At 54.2% G+C, this 18,011-nt stretch overlaps 1 protein-coding gene across 9 annotated transcripts in view; it reads right to left on the reverse strand.

Moving 5' to 3' along the window:
- EHMT1 (euchromatic histone lysine methyltransferase 1) overlaps positions 1 to 18,011 on the reverse strand; it is a 146,617-nt gene that overhangs the window by 71,741 nt on the left and 56,865 nt on the right. For 5 of the 9 annotated variants that reach the window (XM_067742485.1, XM_067742484.1, XM_067742482.1 and 2 more), the window contains exons 2-3: positions 5,568 to 5,634; positions 1,051 to 1,607 (exon numbers count right to left, since the gene is read on the reverse strand). In XM_067742485.1, the coding sequence (XP_067598586.1) occupies positions 1,051 to 1,607; positions 5,568 to 5,634 (624 nt within the window). Of the gene's footprint in view, positions 1 to 1,050; positions 1,608 to 5,567; positions 5,635 to 6,167; positions 6,305 to 18,011 lie in introns of those variants that run through there. The other 4 variants (XM_067742483.1, XM_067742490.1, XM_067742488.1 and 1 more) reach the window with 3 other exon arrangements.

Consider the following 18,011-nt stretch of genomic DNA (forward strand, 5'->3'; position numbering starts at 1 on the left):
GGCTCTCTCTGTACTATCTGTGCAGCCTCCTGTGAACAATTATTAAAAAGTTTAACTTTCGGCACGTACATAAAAATACTACGAAAGGCAGAAGTCAGGCCAGGGCTGGTCAGGCTGGGGGCGTCAGGGGCCCCACGCTGTGTGGGCAGTGGGCCGCGGCCCAGCTTCCAGCACCCCCCCGGCTCCACAGTCACAGCAGGCAGGCGACAGCCAGGCAACAGGGAAGCACAGAAACAAAGATGTGCACGCTTCTGGAGGAAAGTCATTTCAGGGGAAAAATCACCCGAACAAGAGGTGCCAAGGCCAGACAGAAGCCCCACGTGAGGAGACAGGAGTTGTAACCAAGACCATGCAAGGGTTATAACTGTCTTTTGAAGGATAAGACAAAGATGTAACTAACAATGCAGGTATTCTTAAAAAACTAATCCAAGACACTGGATATGAAAAATATAACTGTCAAACTGAAAACATCAACATGTGGAATGACCAGCAAGACCAAAGTGCTGGGTCTTGAGGGACAAATGATGGAGCTGGAGAAGAGGGGAGGTCCAGGGAGGGAAGCCGTGCAGAACCTTCTAGAGCTGGAGAAACACACGGGTCAGGCCGCGGGGCCCCTGGGGAAGGGTCCGACCCGCACCAGCAGCACCAGCACAAGCAATGCCAGGCGTCTGACTGCACACCCGGACTTCGTGCAGGAAGCAGGGAGCAAACCACGCCCTGTGTCTGTAGCGCGTCACTCCCGGGCCCCAGCCGCCCTCCTGCCTACTCACTCCCCAGAGAGACAGGCGGGTGCTGAGTCTCCCAAGCCAGTAACTCCCCAACGCGGACGAGGAGCTCCCGGTGAGCCCAGGCACCTACGAGGAGAAGCCCAGAAAGCAGGCTGACGGGTCACACTCAGGAACCCTACAAGGCCCGCAGGCAACCGTGGCTGACGACCCCACCACTTCCCGGCCTCTCCCCTCCACGCACAGAAGTCCACTTGCCATCCGCACACGAAACAAAAGAGGAGACAGACAGGAGAGCGGCCCCACCCCAACAGGGACGCGTTACCAGGCCCGGGATGGACTTCGGCATGGTCTTCCGAGCCCTGTGGACCTTGACGTCAGCGCCCGGGGCCGGGGCCTTCTTGTCCTCTGTGTCCTTGCTGCCTTCCCCGGGCTTGGCTGGCATGGCGGCCGGCGGCTGGGGAAAAGCGCCAGGAGTCCTCCCTTTGCCAGCCCCGCCAGGGAGGGTCTTCGCGGCGTGACCGGGCAGGGAGGAGGCCAGGGCGCCAGCCACCCGCAGCGGTGGCTCAGACAGGGGGGCCTTGCCGAGGAAGTAGCCGTTGCTCCCGACGACGGGAGTCTGAGTGAAGCCGTCGGCTCGGATGTGGTTCTGCTTCCCCACCTCAGTGTCTCTGTCCAAAATCCCATTTTCTGCTATCCGGGCCACCGGACCGGCTCCTTCCTGCGGGCTGACTCTCGTGCTTTCCTGAGTGTGCTTCACAGCGGCCGGGTGGCCGTTGGCATCGCTCTTGTCGCAGGACCCGTTGGTTTCCCCGTCTGCAGCCACATGGGCCTCCCCTCCCTGCTGCTCTGCCGAGCCTTCATCAGCAGCCATAGGTGACCCTACGGAAGGAGGAGAAGAGTCAGTGGCTGCCCCGCCTGCGACCCCAACACGAGAGCCCCCACTGCCCTGCTTACACAAAACTGTCTGAAGAAAAACCACTTTATTTCATAGACAAACATTTGAGTTCAGACGGATTAAATATAAAGTATGTCACAGACACTGTCTCGACAGTGAGTCAGTTAAGGGGGGAATGACCCCATCCCCAGAAGGGCGGTCTGCGCCCCGCCCCTAGTGAGGTGTGGGTGGGGTGTGGTCCTTGAAACAAACACCCCACTCCTCCAGTGAATTCTTAAAAGACTTCCAACACATTATGCAGGATTTACATATCCTCCAGGAACAAATTCACCACTGGAAAACAAAACTGGGTAGGATTCAGAGACAGGAAACAAGGCCTCGGGAGCAGCTTCCCAAAAACAGACCTAAAGAAAACAGGGTGAGTTTTCAGTCTGTCAGCCAGAAGCCTCGTTACAAACCCCTGGTCTCTGAAGCGCGTCTCCTCAACTTGATAAACAAGAAACACACTTCCCACCAGCAGATCGCCACATGCGGAGCCTCACTACAGACCCCAGCAGAAAGCTCACAGTTACAGCACTGGGTGCAGAGGGGCTGTGGTCACGTCCAAGACCCCACCACCCATCACCCCTGTATCCCTGTTTACAGCACATCACCTGCCACGACTCCATCACGACTGTACTGGCCCCTGCAAGGAGAGGTCCACGTTCACTACTGTACCCTGAGCACAGAAACACAAGTGCAGTAAGTACTGTCTGAATGAATAAACAGCTATTAATTTTTTTTAAAACCTTTGGCAAAACTGAATAGGTGAAAACCTACTCAACTTGGAGAAGGCCGCATGCCAACCTACAGCAAAGATACACTTATTCAGAAATGTTGCATGAATTCCATGTAGGATCAGAAACAACATCAGGACATCCATTAACACCACAAAGGTTCACACAAGAGTGGGGTCCCAGATGACCCCACGGGAGAGAGAAACGAGGAGCAAGGCCTGGCGACAAGGGTTAGGCTCTCCTGCACAGCTGGTCCGTCAGCAAGTCAAACACGAGTGCAGCAAGGCTGCCAAACCTGAAATCAAGCACAAAAACCAAAGGCATTTTTCTGCGCTGGCCTTAACTTTCGAGAAAACATAAGGAAAAAAAAGACAGTATTCATAAAAAAGCAGGAAAAACTATAAAGGATATAAAACTTTAACCAAGATCATGCAAAGTCTCTGCAGAGAAAAAAAATTTTAATGGAAGTATCTCACGACCTTGAACGTGACGGCAAAAATACAAAGATGCATGTCGCCTCAAACTGACTCTCTAAGTTCAATGATACCCTAATCAAAATTCCAATCAGTGTATTGAGGAACTCCATAACCTTATTCTGAAATGTGCAGGGAAAACAAATTTTCACAAACAGCAAAGTAAATCGTGGAAAAGCACAGCAAAGGAAGGGGAAATGGGCCTCTCCCAACACAAAGGAGGACGGGGATGCGGACAGTCACGGGGCGTCGAGCACAGCCACCCAGGGGCCAGACGCTGACAGGTGCTCAGAAAGGCAAGCTCCTAGGACAAATGCATCTCAACTTGCAAAAGAATAAAGTTGGACCCTTACCTCACACCATATACAAAAATTAACTGAAAACGTTTCCAAGATCTGTAACTATAAAAAGAAAACACAGGCATAAATCTTTATGATCTTCTATGAAGCAATGGTTTCTTAGATGCTATAACAAAACCACAAGCAACCAAAGAAAAACAGGTAAGTTGGACTTTATTTTGTGCTTCAAAGGATACCATCAAGAAGGTGAAAAGACAACCCATAGATTGGAAAAGAGTATTTGCAAATCACACATCTGATAAGGAACTTGTACCTAAAATATATTTTTAAAAACCTCTGACAATGCATTAATAAAAATCAATAACCAATTTTAAAAACGGGCAAAGGATCTGAATTGACATTTCTCCAAAGAAGATACACAAATGGCTAATAAGCACATGAAAAAAATGCTCAGCATCGCCAGCCAGCAAGGAAATACACATCAAAACCACGACGAGATACCACTTTGCACCCACTAGGACAGATGGAACCAAAAAGAAGGTGCCGACGAGTGTTGTCGGGAGCCGTCCTCGCTGCTGGGGGGCATGGACGTGGTGCAGCTGCTGCAGGAATCAGTCTGGAGGTTCCTCGAAAGGAGGGCCCAGGCCTGGGCGCAGGGGCCGTGTGCAGAGGAGACTGGCACCTGGCATCACTCATCCACAACTTCTTTTAGAAAAGGGCCCAGGAGGGCAGACAGAGTGGGAGCCCAAGGAAGGGAACATTTCAAGGAACAGGGAGGAAGACAGCGCCAGAAGGAAAACGCTGAGGCAGGTCTTCAGAGGTCCCACCACTGTGAGCAAAGGGACAGGCAGGACAGTGTGCAGGGCAGCTCCGGGAGGGAAGCGCCCCAGGGCCAGCCGGGGTGCAGCAGAGAGGGGCCGGTGGGCCGGATGAGGCACCCTGAGGTGCAGGGCGAGGGCAGAAAGCAGGGCAGGGCCATGGCCTTCCGTCCAAGCTGGGCTGTCTGGAGAAGATGCCCCAGGGAGAGAGGGGGTGAGGCTGGAAACAGCCCTGGGAAGCCAGGCAGGCAGTTGCCCAACCCCCACCCCACTCAGCTCCCTGAGTCCCAACAGCTCTACTAGAACCTGAAGCATTTTGGTCACATGCTAAGCGACACACTCACAGGTAAGACGGTCCTGCCCTGTGGCCTGGGCTGCTGGGTCCCTTCTCTCAAGCAAGGCTGCCCTGCCATCAGCCCCAAGCTGGGGGCCCATACTCTGCCTTCACCCACTGTCACCCTCGGGTGTGCACGGGGTGGTCACAAAAGCAGAGGACCCCGTGGATGTGAAAAGGTGTCAGAGCAGCATGTGGGCCCACCAGGGAGGGGCAGGCCCGCAGCAGTTCCCATCGTGGGGGCCGCACCACAGCTCGGGAAAGACAAAAAGCGGCTGCCGGCCTAGGGCACAAGGTGGTCCCTGCCACCAGGCCACTCGAGGTCTCGTCCTGGGAGGCTCAGGGCCGCCCGCACCGAGCTCACAGGTCTACACGGAACACTGGGAAACAGGCCTCCGTCTCCCTGCAGTGCCTGGAAAGGCAGGGCCCTCGCCTCCCACTGCTGCACACACGGCAACCTCTCCAGACTGGCCTCTGCCACCCACGGGCCACTGTGTGTCTTCAGAGGATGCAGGGCCGGATGGGCGTCTGACAGCCCGGGTAAGCTCGCCTGACCTTGGCCCCGAGCCAGCCTCTTCCCCACCCAGCTGAGAGGCGGGTGGACATCGTCCAGGGACCAGGCGGGGGCGGTGGCGCGGGTGTGCAGCCGGGACCAGGCAGCAATCTCTGTCACAAGGGACAGGAGCGCGGTGCGGGCGCGTTTCCTCCCACGTCAGTGGGGACAGCGCCACATCACCAGCCAGCAGGACGACACTGAGACACGCTTCTCGTCCGCATGGCCCTGCTGTTCGCACAGGAGGGCCTGTGCCGACACGGCCAGGCGGACACCAGCATCTGAGGCTCCCAGGCGCCGGCCTCATGGTATCCAGCCAGGACGCTGCTCTCCAAAGGGGTCTGGCTGGCACCCCCAGGCAGCTTGGGTGGGACAGTGGGGTTTACCTGTCACGGTCTGTCCCAGAGCCAGCACCTCCCAGCCTGACTCCGGGCCTGTCCCTCCAAAAGCTCCCCTATATACCAGCCCCTCGCCAGCCTCCCTCTACCTCCTGGCACCTCCGCAGCAGCTTCCATGCCCCAAGACCTGGTGCGGCCGCCCCCCTGCTGGCCTCACGGCGCCCTGAGGACCAGGATGCACAGGGCCTCCACCCTCCTAGAGGACCATGAGCCCCGGGACCCCACAGGAGGAGGCCGTACGGCAGGCCTGGCTGAGGAGGGGTGGCCAGGCAAGGGGCCCCGGGCGCCCTTACCTTCACTCGGCAGCTCGGCTCCCAGGCCGCAGTCCTGCTTGGTCTCCCCCTTCGCCGGAACCGCCTGCTAAAGAGAAATAAATGTCAGCCGGGCTCCGCCAGCAGGACTCCTGTCCGTGGGCATCGCATCCAAACCAAAACTAAACCACCAAGGACAGGACGGACAGGGAACCTCGAGCCAGTGGAAAATGCTCTTGACACCGTCTCTTCGGGAGGAGGACCAGCAGTCAACCACAGCCGCGGGAAACCTCTACTTCAACTGTATTGGGGGGACAGTCTTTTAATAATAAGAATGCATGGCTTACGTAACTAAAATTGCAAATGTTTTCTCTATCATAGGAATGCTACAATTTATTTCAAAGTGCATTCTGCTGCTGACAACAATTCATCTAAGTATTTCAAATGTCCAACAACCTACAGAAAAGTTAGAGAAATGGATAAATCAAGAAAATTCAATGAAAACCTGAATCACTAAATATTTGAGTCTACCATACAGAGACCTGAATTACACGATGCCTCTTGCAATGGTTTTAAGACAAACTTCTTGCCTTCAGGAATGTGAGAGTCTGGTTAGAGAACGAACAGAAACACACAACACACCCTTAAGCGGGGTCTCTGCAGGTGTCCGGTCCACAGGGGGAGCAGCTGACGCAGACCCTCTAGGCATCTCTCTTAGCGACATCCAGAGTCTAGGGGCATAGCTCCCATAACGCTTGCGTAACGTTCTGGAATGTTTTCTTCAAGAGACACCACAACATATGCTCGCAACACTCCTCCTGAGCCTGGCTCCCACTGCTAATTTCACTGGGGTCAGGCGGCTCCCTGGAGCAGTGCCCACCCCCACCCGGACCCCCACCCCCACGGCGCCCTCCTTCCTTGGCACCTCCAGAAGTCCCCACCCGCTGACTCTACCACCCCAGGCCTGCGGGCCAAGAAGGGGCACAAGCACGGCAAGCTCCCTCCGGCCACTTGCAGGCTCCACTCTCCTACCTTTCCAGGGCTCCACGTCTGGCCTGACCAGTGGTTTGAAACCCAGTGGTTTTCAAAGTGTAAGCTGAGGATCCCTGGGGCCCCTGAGAACTCCTCAGGGGACCTAAGAGGACTTGTTTTTCGAGGCATGTGTGCATGCACACACACACAGGGGTAGGGTCTCACTGGCACTACCCGGTCCTGGCCACCAGACCACAGCCAATGGCGCCTGGGTGGACATCCACTCCTAGCTGGTCACACAGGGTCCCTTGTTCTAGGAGCTGAGGAGCTCAGTCGTGTACGTGGCCACATGGATGAAGGCCAGCCACCGTTCCTGAGCATCTGTTGTGTGCCAGGCACCTGCCAGCCCAAGGGGAGGCCTCAGTGGACAGCAGGGTCCAGGCCACAGGGCCAGCTGACAGTGGTTTTTACATCACCAGAGACCTATGAACAATAACGACAAGATGTGACAGAAACCTCTGTGGTCAAAGCCACGAGTGGTCCTTTTCATAAAAGTCCTCAGAGCCCTGTTCCAGTCGGGGGATAAGAAACAAACACATTAACTTCACCTAGAGTGTGGGGTGCTGTGACGTTATAAAACAGGGGTTGCAAGGCTGCAGCGGTGAGGGGTAGCCAGCTGGGGGCTCTTCTCCAGCCCCTCCCAGTGGCCTTGTGCTCATACCATCTACAGGCCTGGATTAAACAGTCCTGGTCTGTTGGCACTGGCCAACTCCCTGCTGCCCCTTCTGCAGTTAGGAAGCTGGAATTTGGTGCCAGGCACTAAGGGAAACTCTTGAGGCCTCACAGCCTTCCTCCCAGAAGAAGGGGAGTACTTTCTTACGGAGTCAGACCTGACACATCCCTCCTCGTCAAGGAGAAACAAGCCTTCATCGTGGATGGCAAAGCCCAGCCTCTGCTCCCCTCGGCACCCCCTCCCACACCCTGATGCCAGCCTCTGGCCCTTGGACCCCGCCACCCCTCAGCAGGCCAAGCTCCACCTTCTCAGACAGCCTCACCTGGACCTCTCCTTGTGGCCCTGCTGGTCCCACCACCACCAGGCACACCACCAGCCTGTCTGCCATGCCAACATGAGCACTCAGGGTCCAAAGGGGGGAACCTGTCCTGTCCCCAACCTGTCGGCAGTGCCGGGCGGGAGGAAGAAGCTGAGAAAGCATGTGGCAGAGAAAAACAGGGTCTTCCTAGGGGACTGGGTGTGGCGCAAGCCTGAGGGGCGCTCTGGGACAGCCCAGACGCACAGTCCACACGTGTTGCGGCCACCCTGCTCCTTGTGGGCACTGCCAGTGCCACATCTGGAAGTCCAAAGGCCCAGAGACTGAGGCTGCGGGTGAGCTCGGCCCACGACCAGGGCAAGAAAGACAGAAATCTCCTGAACCCAGATGCTCTGTGAGTTGAACCTATATGTACCTAGCAAGAGGGAACATGGAGGCTTCCCTGGTGGCGCAGTGGTTGAGAGTCCGCCTGCCGATGCAGGGGACACGGGTTCGTGCCCCGGTCCGGGAAGATCCCACATGCCGCGGAGCAGCTGGGCCCATAAGCCATGGACGCTGAGCCTGTGTGTCCGGAGCCTGTGCTCCGCAACGGGAGAGGCCACAGCAGTGAGAGGCCCGCGTACGGCAAAAAAAAAAAAAAAAAAAAATAGAGGGAACATGGTTTTCGTTGCCTTTTCCAAAGGGCCAGCAACCTACAAAATCGACATCAACCAGGAAAGGATTACAGGTGGAACACGTAGCCCAAACCACTAACAAAACCAGAACCAAACAGAACTGCTGGCAGACACTTGAAACCCCTGCCAGCTCTCCCACAGGCAGGGGCTGTGACAATCCCGACAGTAAAAGGTGGATGGGTGACCTCAGTCTCTGCTTTGCAAGAAGAGCCTCAACTAACCCCAGAGTGAGCTTGGGATACGGGGCCACAACAGGAGGAGGAAAACCTCCAGAGAAGACGCGAGCCAACGGCAGTGCGCACAGCAGAAGCTCTGAGCAGTGCGAGGGCCCCTGGGCAGCAGCAGCACAGAATCTCGACTCCCACGTGCCACCGCCACGGAGAGACTGAGGCTCCTGGCAGAGAGGACCAACTCCAGGCAAGGCAGGGGCACAAGAGGAGCTTAGAACCTCGGGCTGTGCCTGAAAACGAAGCACTCAAACTGGCAGGGGGCGTCCAAGAACCAGGACAGACCCAAGGGATGCCCACTCCGGAGTTTACGACACTTGGAGCATCAAAATGAATAATGACAGGAACAGGAATTGTAAACCAGTGAATAAACACCAGCATTAAATAAATGAATGGATAACAAACAAATCCAACAGGGAAAGCTGCTTATCCTAGATGCCAACAACTGAAGGCAGAGAGAGGGCTGGGAGCTGAAGCCACCATTACAACTCGTGGAGGAAGTTTCGTAAGAAACGGGATCTTACAGAATCTCAAAGTATCTCGCCGCAACATTGTCCTCAAGTAAGAGGGAATTCCCTCAAGTAAAGGGAAGAGCAGTGACCTTCCGTGGAGAAACCTGTAGCCTCACCCATGGGACGGTCACGGACAAAGCGGCAGGTCTCCTGATGGGATGCACCCTAACCCTAACCCTTCCTGCCACCAGGGTTTCCAGAAAGCAACGTGATGTGCCCTTGGAAAAGGAAGACCGAGGAGCTGGAGTCCCCTCAACTCCCCGTCCAGAGCGGGAAAGCGCTGTGAAGGGACTACTGTGACGACTGCACGCACAGCGACCGGGCACCGTGTTCACGTGTGATTACCGTGACACCTGTATGCACTGCAGACCAGACGGTTGTGTCAACATCGGGTATCTTGATGGTTATTCAGAGAAATGTCCTTGTTTGTAGTAAATAAGAGCCTGGACTTACCTTTGTGCGGGACAGAGGAGACAAGATGCATGTGTGTGGTGTGTGTGCACACATGTGCATGTGTGAAGGACATAACAAGTGGAGTCTGGGTGAAGGGTAGATGGGAGCCACTGTACTAATCTTGCAACTTTTCTGTATGTTTGAAATTATTTCAAATTAAAGTGTTTTAAAAAGGAAAAGTTAGGAAAGTCTTCAGACTGGAAGCACGCTGTGTGGCCACAGGGCAGACAGGGTAGAACTGAAATGACGACAGCGCGTCTTGCAGGGAACAGAGAGGCAGCAGCAAGGACTTCCCAGAGGGGAACTGGTCCACGGCAGAGGCGCAGAAGCACAGGCTTGGGACCTGAGGACCCAGGCCCTATCCGGCTCCTCTGTCCCCCTGCACTTTGCCGAGGTCACCTGGCTTCTGCAGCTGCAAGGCAGGGACCGCTTGTTCCAGGAGCTGCTGTGAGGACGACAGACCTGGTGCCTGACGCGGAGCCAGCAGACCCGCAGCCCAGGATGCGTGAGGACACAGAACACGCGTGCACTGGGGGCTCCACAAACTGCTGCGCCTGCACCCCGTGTCACCGGGGGCCCAGGACCACGGGCAAACGCAAGGGTTCCAGCACTGGCTGTGGGACTCAGGTCTGGAGAGAGCAGGAGAACAGAGACATAAAGACAACTAGTGGCGGGGTGGGGGAAACCCCCAAAGGAGTAGCAGGCTCGGGAGTCAGACAGCACAGCTGTTTCCACCTTCAATGAACTATCAACATTTAAAAAGTAGGAGAGTTTACAAGAAATCTGGGTTTCCAGACTCTGAAACAGTGAAGAGCTGTGGCGACCCTGGCGGGGTGCCTGGACAGGCTCCTGGGGGGTTCCCCACAGAGTTGGCCTCTTGACACCCGGGACCAGCACCAAGTCAGATTCCACTTACTCCTGCATGTAGGTACTGATCCTCAGGGTCTAGACCGGAGAAAATGCCGTCCTGCCCAGGCCTGCTTCACGCATCTTAACTCATCCGCCTGCCCCCTGACCTCACTGGCAGCACCTGACTTGAGGCGTCACCTCCCAGGACCTGTCCTGGCCACATCTCAGTAATGATGCCATGACCTGTCCCCACCGGGTTGGGCCGTGGGGCCAGGATGTCTGATCCCAGGCCCCTGATTTCCCACTGTCCATCCAGGGCCAGGCAAGGCTGTACCTCATCTTTACCCTCAGCCCCACGTGGCCGGGCCTCACTGCCTCTCCCAGCCCATCACAGCTGCATCCCAACTGCCAACCTCCTACACCCTTCAACCCGCTCAAACAGGAGTTCTCTGGGGTCCCCAAGACCCTTCCAGAGATCAAGACTGTTTTCATAACACCAGCAGGATCCCACTCACCCGTTTCGCAGTACTGACATCTGCACAGATGGTGCAAGGGCAATGCTGTCGGCACCTTAGCAGGAATCAGGAGGGTGGCACCAAACGACACGCTTAGTGACTGAATTCATCCTCACTCTGGGGCCACTGCCCCACAGCAAGGACACCGGGCCCGCCAACAACACCTCTGGGCCCCGGGCCCTGACTGGTGACAACGGGTGTCTGGAAACAAGCTGGGCGGGCACAGCCCCCGGGACCCCATGAACACAGCAGGTGTCTGGAGACAAGCCGGGGTGGGCACAGCCCCCAGGACCCTATGAACACAGTGGCAAACCAGCTGCCTCCTGTCACAGCACCAGCCAGCCACACGTTCACCCACAAAATTATGGTTCATGACCTTTCCCCAAAAAAAGTCTGTTTTAAGAATATTATGGGGTTTCCCTGGTGGCACAGTGGTTGAGGGTCCGCCTGCCAATGCAGGGGACGCGGGTTCGTGCCCCGGTCTGGGGGGATCCCGCGTGCCGCAGAGCGGCTGGGCCCATGAGCCATGGTCGCTGGGCCTGCGCGTCCGGAGCCTGTGCTCCACAGCGGGAGGGGCCGCAGCAGTGAGAGGCCCGCGTACCGCAAAAAAAAAAAAAAAAAAAAAAGAATATTATGTAACACACTCAAATAATGCCAGACTGGGCCGCTATTTTGCTCTGTGTCTACCCGAGTGCATTCAGGAACCCGCTGACGTGCTCACAACACACCAGGCCCTGGGTGAGCATGAGACCTGGAAACAGCACCGCCATCTCTGCCTCACTTCTGTCTCCTACTTAAAACCCAAGCACCTCCTCGCTCGTTTCTCTGAGTGACTGTTGCCGGTGGCACAGGGTGGAAGAGGACCAGGGGGAGGGGGTGGCATGGGGAAGGAGGGAGGGCAGAGGACAGGCAGGGGTGGGCAAGGAGGGGCACACCCAAGCGGCTGACACCTGTAGGGCAAGGGACAGTGTGCTGGAGTCTGGGATGCTATGAAGTCTCCAAACGAAGGACACATTAGCTTATCAGATGAATATGAAAAACAAATATCAAAGAAAAGGAATACTCTCTCGGTCTGAAACTTCTGTACAAGCCTCTACCTGACAAAACCTGCCCTAGGGCTCTGCTCTAACATTTGCTGTGCCTTATTTAAGACACAGGCCCCGCCAGTGGCCAATTTCTCTTGCATAAAAAGGAAGAGAAAAAAAAAGAAAAATAGGGCTCCCCTGGTGGCGCAGTGGTTGAGAGTCCGCCTGCCGATGCAGGGGACACGGGTTCGTGCCCCGGTCCGGAAGGATCCCACATGCCGTGCAGCGGCTAGGCCCGTGAGCCATGGCCGCTGAGCCTGCGCGTCCGGAGCCTGTGCTCCTCAACGGGAGAGGCCACAACAGTGAGAGGCCCGCATATCACCAAAAAAAAAAAAAAAAGGAAGAGCAGCACATATTCGTAAAGCTCACAATAAAGAAATGTTACTGCTTACCTCAACCCTGTCTAGCCTAGCAGGTTATTCTTTCTCCCTGATCGAAGCAAAACAAAACAATGGGTTAAAACAAAGTTTTGAGGTAATTATTCGACTTCAAATCAAGACCTTTCCATTTACAACCATCTACCTAGTTGTATGGGAGTGAAACACATTAATGTGCATGAACAACCAGCCAGCAATTCAAGTTCTTAATTAAGTCAACATGGCCGCAGAGGCACAGAACCCAAAGGCCAGTCTCTCACTCATACACAGACAACAGAATCAACACTGGTGAAGGTCCACCAGTGGCTAACTCGTTTCCCAAAAGCCTGGTCTCTTTCCTGGAAGAACTTCCAATAAAATCATCTAAACTCTCCCCCAGGCCACATCACTGATCAAGGTCACTGGTCAGGGCGGAGGCCTCCCCAACCTGGCTTCTCTAAAGGCACAGCCCCTGACCCAGTGCTGGCAGCTCACCCTGGCGGCCCTGCCCATAGCCCAGAGATCCATGGCCCCCGTGGCCTGAGACCCCAACACCCCACCCTCAGGAAGCCAGGAGGTGAAGGAATGGGCGCCCCCCGCAGACGACCTGCCCCACTTTCCATCCCTCCTTCAGCACGGGCCGAACCTGCTCACCCTGCTCAAGTACCACGGCCACCGCCTAAATCACGAGGGCTTCAACCGCAAGGCTGGGCCCCATCTCCACCCCAAGACCCATGTGTCCCAATAAGGAAGGACCTGCACCTCCTTGGAAGACAGACAACCCCAGAGTCAGACCCCACCCGCAAAAGCACCGGGAATCCGGACCGGCAACCTCATCCGTAAGCATCAGGCCTTCCGTTTTTCAGATGCCACAAACTTGGGCACGACTAAGAATCCACAGCTTGCAGCGGGAACCAGCGGGGACCATGTGTGCTCACCAGGGGTACACAAGGCACACACGCCGTACAACTCTCGTCCACTGCACCACCGAGACACGACAATTCCAGAAAAACAGCTCCTTCCAGGGCTTTTTGTCCTCTTTATCCTCAGCACATCTGCCCGAACTCCAAAACATTTCAGGAGCAGACTTCATATCACACTCCCAAACCCAGACTGAAAAAGGGAATCCTCTCAGAGCCTGGGATTTGCAGATTCTGGGGCTTCTTTCAGTCAAAGAGCCCTTTGCATACAAACTTCTAAACAAAAAGACATTTACAGGGTGAAAGCAGTGAGGAAAGGCTGAAGGGAGGTGCGGGGTCCTGAGGGGTGGGGTTATACCCAAGGACACCCCTCTCTTCACAGAATCAGGAATCTTTACAGTCCTAAACTCAACATTGCATGTGGGTTTTAGTTCCCGGACCAGAGGTCTAACCCAAGCCCCCTGCAGTAGAACCAAGGACTCTTAACCACTGGACTGCCAAGGAAGTCAGACTCAACTCTTCTTAAATATGCAAAAACAAAGCGCTCCTGCCTCGAGTGTCCACATTCCTTAAACAGAAGAGAAACCAGAAGAAAACCCTCAGACTCTGCACCATGTGGCTAAGGTCCATCTGTCCACTGGAGAACAGGCCGGTCCCCCTCCAGCCTTGTCCTCCATTCAGCCCTGCCAGCTGGTCCTAACCCTCCTCGCATCCTCACATTCGGTGACCTGCCGTTTGTGACAGTAAAACTGGAGCTGGGACCCCACGATGCCAGAACTGCTCACAGTAAGAGTCCCTCCACCAGCCTATCCAGACCCTCATTCGACTTCTTCACTGCCTCTGATTAAAATCCCAGTTAGATCCACCTGAAAGGCACCGGGGCGGGGGTACAAAGTCTGCCCAGGAGGTGGCCAGAATGGCCAGTGAGCGGCAGCGGCAGCACGCCCTTTGGGGAGTGCGACAGCCACATGCTCACTGCGAGCTGGGTCTGACCGCCCCTCCCAGAAGAACAAACTCTACCCTTTGGAGCATCAGTTTTCACATCCTAAAGAGCTGATGTGGCTGGAGAAAAAAGAAAGAAAACTTTCCAGTTTGTGAAGTTTTTTCCTTAAATGCAAATTGGCAGATTTCGATATACACAAACCCTAAGGGAAAAAACACACCCCAAGAGGTGAGGTAGAATCTGACCCCGTGCTGGATGTGTAAGGCCAACACAGGGCAGTGGGTGCAACAAGCTGCCCAAGACATGGATGTCCAGCGACATCTTAAGTTCAGATAAATGACAAGCCGTGTTTTAGCATGTTTATCTGAACTTTAAATGTAACTGGGCATCCGGTATTCTTTTTTTTTTTTTTAATTTTCTTCACCACTTTAATATGCATCAGGCTCTGGTTTTCTTTTCTTTTTTAAAAAAATATTTATTTATTTATTTGGCTGCATCGGATCTTAGCTGCAGCGCATGGGCTCTGGAGCAGCGGACTTAGCCGCCCCACGGCATGTAGGATCTTAGTTCCCCAGCCAGGGATCGAACCCGTGTCCCCTGCATTGGAAGGCGGATTCTTAACCACTGAGCCACCAGGGAAGTCCCGCATCTGGTATTCTTACTTGCTGAACTTGGCAGCCCTACACTGAGTCTGTGAGGATCAGCAAAGGACAGAAGGACCCTAGGTTTCTGTAATTCTGAAATGGCAATGCTTACATTTCAAAAGGCAATATTCTCTGCCCTGTGAAATCATACTCCTAGAAAGAAAAAGAATTATTAATCAAACAATTTCTTCATAAGAGAATAGAACACAGAAGAAAATAAAATGCAGAGGAAAAAAACCAAAGGAATTATGAAGTCCTGCTCTCACACCATCTCTTATGCCTTGGCATGGGAGGCCTTCCCTAACTTGGCTCCCTTTTACCACTTGGGAGACTGTCTGCCCCACTGGGGTGTTTGGCCTGACCCATCTCTGGGGGAAGAGGTCCCACCTGGACCACAGGGAGGTCGCTTGTTACCCATACCATATGCATTTCAATAAAAACATCTCAAGGTGGTGAAAAAAAAAAAAAAGTCTTGCTAGGGTCTTCAGGTATCCTTATGTAAAAGAAAGAACGCGGGCTTCCCTGGTGGCGCAGTGGCTGGGAGTCCGCCTGCTGATGCAGGGGACACGCGTTCGTGCCCCGGTCCGGGAGGATCCCACGTGCTGCGGAGCAGCTGGGCCCATGAGCCATGGCCGCTGGGCCTGCGCGTCCAGAGCCTGTGCTCCACGACGGAAGAGGTCACAACAGTGAGAGGCCTGTGTACAGCAAAAAAAAAAAAAAAAAGGAAAGAACACACCCACCACCCGTTCTACAAGGGTTAAGTCTGAGCCACTGCAGTGCTGACAGAGAGCGCACCCTGAGAGGCTCTCTGTGCTTTGGAAAAATAGGCCCCTTAGAGAGTAGATATCTCAGAAGAATTTTAATGAACCCAAATTCCTGCCTCTTTCCATACACAGAAAAAAAGGGCTAAAATCATTAATGGAAATACCCCTTCCCCGTGACTAGCAGTTACCTTCTACCGAGATGTGTGCTTGGCTGCACACACCCCCTGGCCCAGACCACACAGATCCTGGCCGCTCCCCCACCTCTTCAGAGCAGCCCCTCAGAGCTACTGAGAAGCTGTCTCCCAGGCTACAGTCCTCGGTAAGATCCGGAAGAAAACTCAGCTCACGGCTCCTACATTGCGTATTTTTCCTGTTTCAGTCAACGCTCCTCGAGTTAACTTCCAATCACACAGCCCTCAGTATGGTTGTGGCCGCTCAGACACCAGAGTCCCGCCACCCCGCAGCTGCCCCGCCAAGAACCCACCCTGCCTCGCCTTGCTCTGGACCCTGCCTGCTCCCCACGCGCGGGACAACAGGGCACCCTTCCACACAGGGCAGCGGCCAGGACCTGTGCCAGCGACACAGACCGGTTTCAGATCCCACACAGCACATCTGTGCAGCAAAGACCCCCCCAACTCCATGGAAGATGAGAAGCAGCTGAAGTACACTCAGGCACCCAATTCTGGCTGCATGATATTACAAAGAGTATCTCCCAAGAAAAAGTGTACAGTCGTTTGTTTTTAACAAAAAAGTGGGGGAGGGGGGAAATACCCAGATGCAAAGACCAGAGAAGTCATATTCTAAAGTCATCTTTAGGTGACACTGGCGGGTGGCTGTGTTCATTGTAGTGATGTCACAGGACAGGAGATAGCGACCGCGTTTCTATCACGAGGACGAAGACTCCCATCTACTAAGTCTCACTCAGATTTTCTTTGTGAGTAAAACAAATATCTTGTACCAGTTCTCACAGCAGCACCACTTATTTGGTGTCCCTCCCACTAAGTGTAGCCACAGAACAAGCACGTAAGAACCACCTGCCGCTCCAACAGCGCTATCTGTAGGTGACGTCAAGGTAGCCTGCGTTCCCTCCTCAAGGCCCAGGGCCTCCATCCGCCCCCACTGGACATCACTGGACATGAGAAGAATGAGCACCAAGTGCAATCTGTCATGATGCAGTTAGCCTCAGTTTACAACATTTGCTTCTACATGCTTTTTAAAAAGACAGTTTTTGTTACACACACAGTTGGCCCCCTGTGTCGAGGGTTCCACCCCCGCAGACTCAACCAATTGCAGATCAAGTATATTCGGAAAAAAACCCCAGAAAGTGCGAAAGAACAAAACTTGAATTTGCCAGTTTGCGAGGCGCCGGCAGCTGTTTACACAACATTTACATCGTACTCAGAACTGTTTACACAGCATTTACACTGTATCCGGTATTACAAGTAATAATCAGAAGGTGATTTAAAGTATACAGAAGATGTGCTTAGATTACATGCAAACAATAGCACTGTTATTTCACATAAGAGACTTGAGCATCCACGATGCTGGTATCTGCAGGGGGTCCTGGAAACAATCCCCAACAGATACGAAGGGACAACGGACAGATACCAATGGACAACGGTACAGCACAGATCATTAAGGTTAGGATTCTATGAGGAGTCTCCACGAACTCTCCAGGAAAATTACAAGGAATCCTTTGTACTTAACTGTCAGACCCGTGAGCCTCCTCATTGGCACCTGCACCTGCTCACCTGAGAGGCGAGGGGCCTTCCCACCCAGGTGACAGCCTTGGGCAGACCCAGACTCTCACTCCCTGCGCAAGAGGGTCCCACCGCTCTGCCTCCCAGGTGCCCACCCATCAATTTCTACCACACTGCTGACTTTTTTGTTGTTGTTAAATAAACAACGGATGGTGGGAGAATGATCATAGAAATTCTGACATTACCCCTTAGAAGATTCCTAAAATTCAAAGGTAAGTAAGGGCTAGATATATTTTGGATAATGTGTATTAAAAGGACAAGCCTATAGACAAATTATAGATTTCAATAACTTTCTCAATTTGCATGTTGAAGACAGGGACTTCCCTAGTGGTCCAGTGGTTACGACTCCATGCTCCCAGTGCAGGGGGCCCAGGTTCAATCCCTGGTCAGGGAACTAGATCCTGCATGCCGCAACGAAGATCCCCTGTGCCGCAACTAGACCCGGCGCAGCCAAATAAATAAATATATATATAAAAAAAAAAGAAAGAAAGAAAAAGACGATGTGGTCACGTCCACAAACCAGTAACAACCACCATGACAACGACCATCACCAGGGAGCTCGGTTTCTACCTCCCTTTGTGCCTGCTGCCCTGCCCGGGAGCTGAGAGTAAGACCCCCCCGCTCAGCGGGGAGGGGTGAGGCCTCTGAGGGGAGGGAGCACAGGGCCCCGGCCTCTCCAGGCTCCCACAGCGGGGCCGCTCGAAGCCCAACCACAAGCTACCTTAGAAGCGGGCCCCTTCCCACACACTCTCCCTGTGCAGAA

The sequence above is a fragment of the Pseudorca crassidens genome, chromosome 7 (assembly GCF_039906515.1).
Source record: "Pseudorca crassidens isolate mPseCra1 chromosome 7, mPseCra1.hap1, whole genome shotgun sequence".
In the NCBI taxonomy this organism is placed as follows: domain Eukaryota; kingdom Metazoa; phylum Chordata; class Mammalia; order Artiodactyla; family Delphinidae; genus Pseudorca; species Pseudorca crassidens.